The 7,122-nt window shown below is 35.9% G+C and overlaps 1 protein-coding gene across 1 annotated transcript; it reads right to left on the bottom strand.

Moving 5' to 3' along the window:
* Nucleotides 1-4,398: 4,398 nt before the first annotated feature.
* On the bottom strand, nucleotides 4,399-6,844 carry LOC106773603 ((+)-neomenthol dehydrogenase). The gene is made up of 4 exons (XM_014660320.2): nucleotides 6,709-6,844; nucleotides 6,326-6,575; nucleotides 5,545-5,760; nucleotides 4,399-5,435 (listed from the first exon to the last, which is right to left on the bottom strand). The coding sequence occupies exons 1-4, from the start codon at nucleotides 6,732-6,734 to the stop codon at nucleotides 5,058-5,060; spliced, it is 870 nt and encodes a 289-aa protein (XP_014515806.1). The 5' UTR covers nucleotides 6,735-6,844; the 3' UTR covers nucleotides 4,399-5,057.
* Between the last annotated feature and the right edge of the window lie 278 nt (nucleotides 6,845-7,122).

Consider the following 7,122-nt stretch of genomic DNA (forward strand, 5'->3'; position numbering starts at 1 on the left):
AAAGTGGAGAAAAGGAAAAAGAAAAACAGAAATAAAATAAATAAATAAAATAAATAAATAAAAATAAAAAATTAGAAATACAATAAAAAGTTAACTGACACAATAAATAAACAAAATAATAAGTATATAAAAAAGGGTGGAGGTGCTTAAATAAGAAAAAGGGGTGTGCAAATTAAATTTAGTGCTAACAACTGATTAGGCCAAAGCCTTAGTGAAAAGGGGGGTGAAAATGAAAAACAGGGGCATCTAAAACTACTTTTCTTTTGGTTTAATACCTATTTTGGTCCCTTTTTTGGGAGGGTTTGTTCAAAGTGGTCCCTCCTTTTTTCAAAAGTTCACTTTAGTCCTACCTTTCGCAAAAACTGTTCAAGTTGGTCCTTTTTGGTAACGGCGTGAACTTGACTAACGGCAGAGCTGCCAGGTGGGTAATGTCTGATGATGTGGCATTGTTAATTGTTTTAAAAAAAATATAATTGTGAGGTGTAAATTAATATAATTAGGGTTGGATTAAAAAAGGAATTAGGGTTAATCGCGCCACGAAGGGGATTGGGAACTTGCAGCTTCTCATCCAAAGGCTCTATTGCTGGATGTTGTTGTTGTGGTTGAAAACACCCTGAGAGAGTAAAACTCAATCACCAGAATTTATTACGCCATAGCGTTGTGTGAGACAGTAGAGTGGAGAATCTGGAACCCTTGTTTTCAGTGATGGGGAAAGTGAACTACATGGGAGGGAGTGGGAAGGGGCAATTCGCGAAATTGGCGAATCAGGTGACGATAGCGTCGACGATGGTGGGGTTGGTGGAGGGAATGGTGTACGCGCACAAGGCGGGGTTGGATGTTGGGCTGTACCTGGAGGCGATTTCCACTGGCGCGGCCGTTTCGAAGTCGCTGGATTTGTACGGAAAGAGGATCTTAAAGAGGGATTTTGAAGCGGGGTTTTTCATGAACCACTTTGTTAAAGATTTTGGGATTTTTCTGAAGGAATGTCATAATATGGGGATTGCTTTGCCTGGTTTGGCTCTTACTCAACAGCTTTATTTGTCGCTTAAGGCTCATGGTGAAGGACATTTGGGTACTCAGGCTCTGATTTTGGTACTCGAGCGACTCAACAATGTCTCTCTTCCTCCCTCCGATTCCTGAAATCTCAAAGCAACCATTCTCTCTATTGTCTATTACTATTTCACTTCCACTGCATTGCCTTCTCCACTCCGCTGTCTCATGCAACCTCCACAATCTGACGACAAAGGAACGAAACAACCTCCCTTGACGAATCACGAACCTTGATGAACTACGTACACAATTTCAATCTTCTGACCCCAATTTCAATCGCGCTGACGAACCCTAAACTGACCCCAATTTCAATCCCAATCGCAATCGAACTCGAATTACCCCAAATTCAATCAATCTTCTGACCCTAATTATCCCTAATTCCTTTTTTAATCCAACCCTAATTATATTAATTTACACCTCACAATTATATATATTTTTTAAAACAATTAACAATGCCACATCATCAGACATTACCTACCTGGCAGCTCTGTCGTTAGTCAAGTTAACGCCGTTACCAAAAAGGACCAACTTGAACAGTTTTTGCGAAAGATAGGATTAAAGTGAACTTTTAAAAAAAGGAAGGACCACTTTGAACAAACTCTCCCAAAAGAGGGACCAAAATAAGTATTAAACATTTTCTTTTTAAACACAAACGGGGCCTAAGCCCAAGCGGAAAGGGGTAACGAAAGTGAAAACGGGGGTGCAGAGAGTTAACCAAAACATAAAAAAACCCTAAAAGAAAACAAAAGAAATAAAAACAAACTAAAAAAAAAAAGTTTTTTAGACCCAAGCCCAAATTGTTTTTCCCAGAAACCCTAGGGGTTCGTATTGTTCCCCTTCATTCCCATCATTTGCATTGCACTCTCATCAGAGACCTAGGGTCTCTGCCTCTCAACCAACCGGACCAGCACCTTCTACTCTACCTATCATATCGCCGGCGACGGCAAACATCACCGGAACTACGGCCGGCCATGGCGTCACCCCTCTTTTCCCTCTCTTTCGCACTAGCCTAGGGTTGGAGTTTTCCTCCCTTGAACACCATCTGCCACCGCCTCTTTGCCGCCGCTGTCGCGAGCCTCCGTTCAAGTCGTCGACGTCTCCACCGCTCAACGCCGAACCCAACCGCCGGCCGCCGCTCCAACTATTCCCTTTTCCTCTTCGCGTGAGGAAGAAACACCATGCTCTTTCACGTCACGTCTTCACCGCTACACCACGGCCGGTCATCGCCACTGCCGTTTTCCGCGTCAGAGGAAACCGCGTCGTGTACGGCGGTTCAACCTCTACCTTCACTGACCCTAACTCTGGGAGACCATTGCTCCCATCGCGACCAAACGGAGACGTTGCCGTCACTCCCTTCTCTGAACTCAAAATCTCCTTCCTCTTGGCGTCAATTTAGATGAATGGAGATTGAAGAAGGGTTTCTAAGTTTTCTGATGATGGTGCCGAGAGTTCGATATGATGGGGAAAATGGTTGGTTTGTGGCTGGGCAATGTAGGTGAGAAAGCATAGGGAAAGGTAACTAACCTAAGTTGATGATGGATGAATGGAAAACAAGGCAGATAAAGTAACATTCCAATAACATCATTTGACCTAACAATACGATAACAATTGATGTGTGCAGGTGTCGGATTTTACTACTTAGTAATTGATCTTGCTTCAATATCTTCTCTTTTTATGTGCAAACCTCACCCTACAAGTCGGTTTTGTGGGGTTGAGTTAGGCCTAGAACCCACTTCTAACATGGTATCAGAGCAATGACTGGAGCCCATCCTAGCGATTTCTGTTGTCGTTGGGCATATTGATTCACCCGCTATCGGGCCGCTATCGGACCACTCATTAAAAAGTCTAATCCCACGCTCGAGATCTATATACCTCGACGTGAGGGGGGTGTGTTGGAAGTCCCACATCGACTAGAGATGAGGCCATTTAAGTGTATATAAGTGGGTGCAAACCTCACCCTACAAGCCGGTTTTGTGGGGTTAAGTTAGGCCTAGAATCCACTTCTAACCGGGAATAGCATGATAAGAAACTTAAAATAAAAAATTATATTATTTTTTTTTATAAAACTTTTTTTTCTAAGTATTAAGAATTGCTTTTGATTCTAAATTTTAAACATCATAATATTGTTTGTTCTAAAAAATTGTAAATATTTTCGTCTTAGATTCTAATAGCGAAAAGGAAATAATTTTAGAAATGATAGGATTTTATATTAGATTGGATTAAGAATAAGTTAGATAAGAAATTTCCTTTGTAAAGAGAAGAAAGTAAAAAGAAAAAGAGGACTTTCACATTTTATCTTATGTGAGATTTTCTTTCTTTTTTTTTAGTTCCTTATGTTTAAATTTTATCATATTAAAAAAAAGTCATTCAGGCATTTTTCCTCCATAGGTTTTTTCCTGCTTTGATAAATGATTGTGTGTATGTATTTTGGCCTGTGAATGGAGGGTGCGGTAATGAGCCTATTTCCATTTTTTTTTTCTTTTCTTTTTTTTCTTAGTTTTATTTTTATTTTCTTTTTCTTTTTCCTTCTCTTTTTTTTTAAACGTTTAACATAAAAAAGGTAAAAAAATAAATAAAGAAAAACAAAAAAAACTAAATAACTTTAAATAAAAAAAGTAAAATAAAATAAAAAGTAAAAATGGAATTAAAATAAAAAGCTAATATAAAATTGAAATTAGATAAATAAATAAAATAAAATAAATAAAAATAAAAATTAGATAATATAAAAAGAAACAAAATAACAAAAACAATAAAAAGACATAAGATAAAATAAAAATAAAGTAAAAAAAAATACAATTTTTTTTCACCCAAAATGAAATTGGATGTTGACAAAAAAAACTTTGTAAAATATATCTGATGATTTATATGTTTTTAGTTTTTAATTATTTATTATGATTTATAAATTAGATTAACATATTAGTTTCTAAAAATTAAAAATTACAATAATAACTTAAATGATTATATAAAACTATTTAAATATTAATAATTTTGATAAAAGTATTTAAATGTAATAAGTTATAATATAAAGTCATTTTTATTCACAAGAGTAAAATAATATATAAAAGAATTATCTTTAGGTTCATCTATATATTATAACATCATACCATAACAATGTAAAAAAATATACATGCAAACAAAATGACATGTTCTAGTTACACTTTAAGAACATGAGTAAAGGTAGTTGGAATGGAATGCACGATTAATGTGAAGAAGATTTGTTTACGTGTCAATTTTATATTGGACTTGATTTTCCAACTCTTCACATTTTTTTATATTCAAGTTGGTACACTAACATCTTTTCTAGAAACTCAAATTATATTTGAAAATTCTTTACAAACTTAACCCAAATTAAATTTGTAAATTCTGATTTGAGCATGGATTAACGTTTGATAAGATCCACTGATATATGACAGATAATAATATTATGTTACAGGAGATGGACACGAATGATGGTATGTCGTGTTACCATAGTCGTCTTTTTCTGAAATCTTGACATCCATTATTGCTGCTTTGGTATCAGCAGTGCTTTAGCATTGCACGTGTGTTGAAAGTTTGAAGTCCAACAGCACGGTGATTCACACCTAAGATGACAGGGACAGACATAATAATGACCATTGTTGATAATTTCCTCTGCCGAAAGTTTCATGTCCTGCCATATGATACAGTCCAAAAATCACTGCAACTTGAACTTTGACCATTTGAAGAGCCAACAATGTGAGAAGATAAAAGAACCAAGTAACTTAGATGCATTTCCCCACATGCTATTATGTCACAAAGAAGACTAGAAGGGGAAAACTTTCATCCAATCCAAGCCACATAACACCACTATCATAATTTTTTCTCATTCCATCTGCAATTTGTAAGCAACAGGTCCTGTTTGGATAAATTCTTTCATAAATCAACTCATATATATGTATAAGTTGATTTTACTTATGCAGAAACTTTTTTCACTTTTTCTTTACAAGTATTTATGAAAAAAATTATCCAATCATGACCTTAAAATGCTTTCAAAAGCTTGACACTTCTTGTCGAGTAAAGAAGTGGCCAGAAGGGGAACCATTAGGCAAGAGTGCTAATCTGACAACACTAGCAGCACCATTTTCAACAGATAAGATGCCAGTGTTTTTATTAATGTCTGTCTTAACAAAACCAGGACAGACACAATTGATGCACAGTTTTGGATGTCTATAGGCTAAAAGCCTTGTGTATGAATTCATGGCTGCTTTTGAGACCATATATGCAGACAAGTAGGTTGGCCACCCTTTGTTTTCTAGACAGCCTTCTTTCAAGTCTTTCATGTATTCCCTCAGCACCTCATCTATTAGCTCTTCAGTCAGATTTTCTGTGTCATCAAGCACCCTCCTTGCCCATCCATTTGATATGTACTGAAACACACCATATTATGACATCAGATTTCAAATTAGTATGATTTCTGATTACAGTACTGTGTAAAAATCTTGTTTAAAGTAATTCAAAATTATGTTGTTTTTGTACCTTTAAAAGTCCTGCTTCAGATGAAACATTAACAATCATGGGTAAATTGGATAACTTAAGAAGGGGTAGAAATGCCTCAGTTGTTTCCTTAGCACCATAGTAGTTTGTTCTTAGGCATTTCTTAGCCATCTCACAAGTTTGAGGTAGCTCCTTCCAGTTAATTTTTGATGGCACCATGCCATCTGTGTTGAATCCATTGATTCCTGCATTGTTCACCTGCACATGAATTTCAAAATTGTTTAGTGATCCTTCATCTAAAGAGAAACAAGCAAAGGTTATGCTATGGTGAAGTCATTCAGATTTTTCAACATCATCAATATAAATCATGGAAAGTCTTTTATACTATGTCTAATAAACTCTGAATCAGGTTGGTGTCAGCCAGATCAGGCACTTTTCACCAATACAAACTCATTGATTTTGCAGATCAAAATCAAAATATGTTGCAAGCATGTAGAATTGTAAGCATCATTATAGGAAAACCTATTAAGGGAAAAGATGGAGAATTGGACCACTGAGAAGATGCATAAGAAGAGTTAAAATGAAAAATATTAGATAAACACTGTTCATCACTAGTGTTCTGCATCAGAATCACCAGACAAAATGGTATTTGTGAATCATATTATTCAATTGAAAGAACTAAGTGGGGGCACAATGCAAGATTCCATTCACTGTCATATATATAAAAAGTTTGCCAAGCTCCCTTTAGACACAAAAAAGGAGAAAGTAGTAAGAAAAAGGAAAAGCATAGCTCAGAACATTAAACATAACATCAAAATCTTACCAATATATCAAGTCTCCCAAACTGGTTCTTCACAAACTCAACCAAAGATGCAATACTAGCAGGGTCAGTGACATCAAGCTGGTGAAACAGCACAAGGCCAGAAAAGCCAAATTCTTTCTGCAATTCCTCAACAGCTCGATAACCCCTCTTCACATCCCTGGCTGTGAGAACCACCTTGATTCCATTTGAGGCCAACCCTTTCACAGTCTCCAATCCTATCCCTTTGTTTGCACCTGTCACAACAGCATATCTGTAGAAACACACAAAAACACAAACAAATGATTAAAATGTTAATCACCAAATACAAATTACATACACTAGAAGCAAAAGGGTATGTGAATATCATGTTGGATCCATAACTTCACGAAGAGAGAAAGTGCTACCTTTCTTTTGCGTCTGCCATACCCATAGTTCTTGCTGAATCTGAATGAATTGGATGCAGAAAGCAGAGAAAGCAGAGGATAATATTTAAAGTGAAAGACGGGTATAAAATAATGTAAGCTCAAAATTCAGAATATGAAATATAAAAGTTAGTGCCGTATTATATAGTCATGTGGGTTGAAACATATTTTAGAAGCTGTGTTAAATATTACTTTGACCTTTTGTGAGTGATGTGATATTGTCTATATCATAAATGATGATCGATTTCTTCTGGATGTTTGCGACAAAGTAAAAAGAAAATAATGGTTATTTATATCTTCTGGATTCTTTTGAAGTATGATACCACAATTCGGTCATCTAGAAAAAAGTTGAAAAACTGAGTATTACAGAAGAGGAAGTGGTGGAGATAATAGACA

The sequence above is a fragment of the Vigna radiata genome, chromosome 9 (assembly GCF_000741045.1).
Source record: "Vigna radiata var. radiata cultivar VC1973A chromosome 9, Vradiata_ver6, whole genome shotgun sequence".
In the NCBI taxonomy this organism is placed as follows: Eukaryota; Viridiplantae; Streptophyta; class Magnoliopsida; order Fabales; family Fabaceae; genus Vigna; species Vigna radiata.

Bases quoted from the DNA above. Each gene is read 5' to 3' on its own strand.
- LOC106773603 (XM_014660320.2), bottom strand. From the start codon at position 6,734: ATGGGTATGGCAGACGCAAAAGAAAG. The intron at 6,576-6,708 runs GTAGCACTTTCT...GTGTTTCTACAG, and splicing joins ATGGCAGACGCAAAAGAAAG to ATATGCTGTTGTGACAGGTG. The intron at 5,436-5,544 runs GTACAAAAACAA...GGTGTGTTTCAG, and splicing joins CTGAAGCAGGACTTTTAAAG to TACATATCAAATGGATGGGC.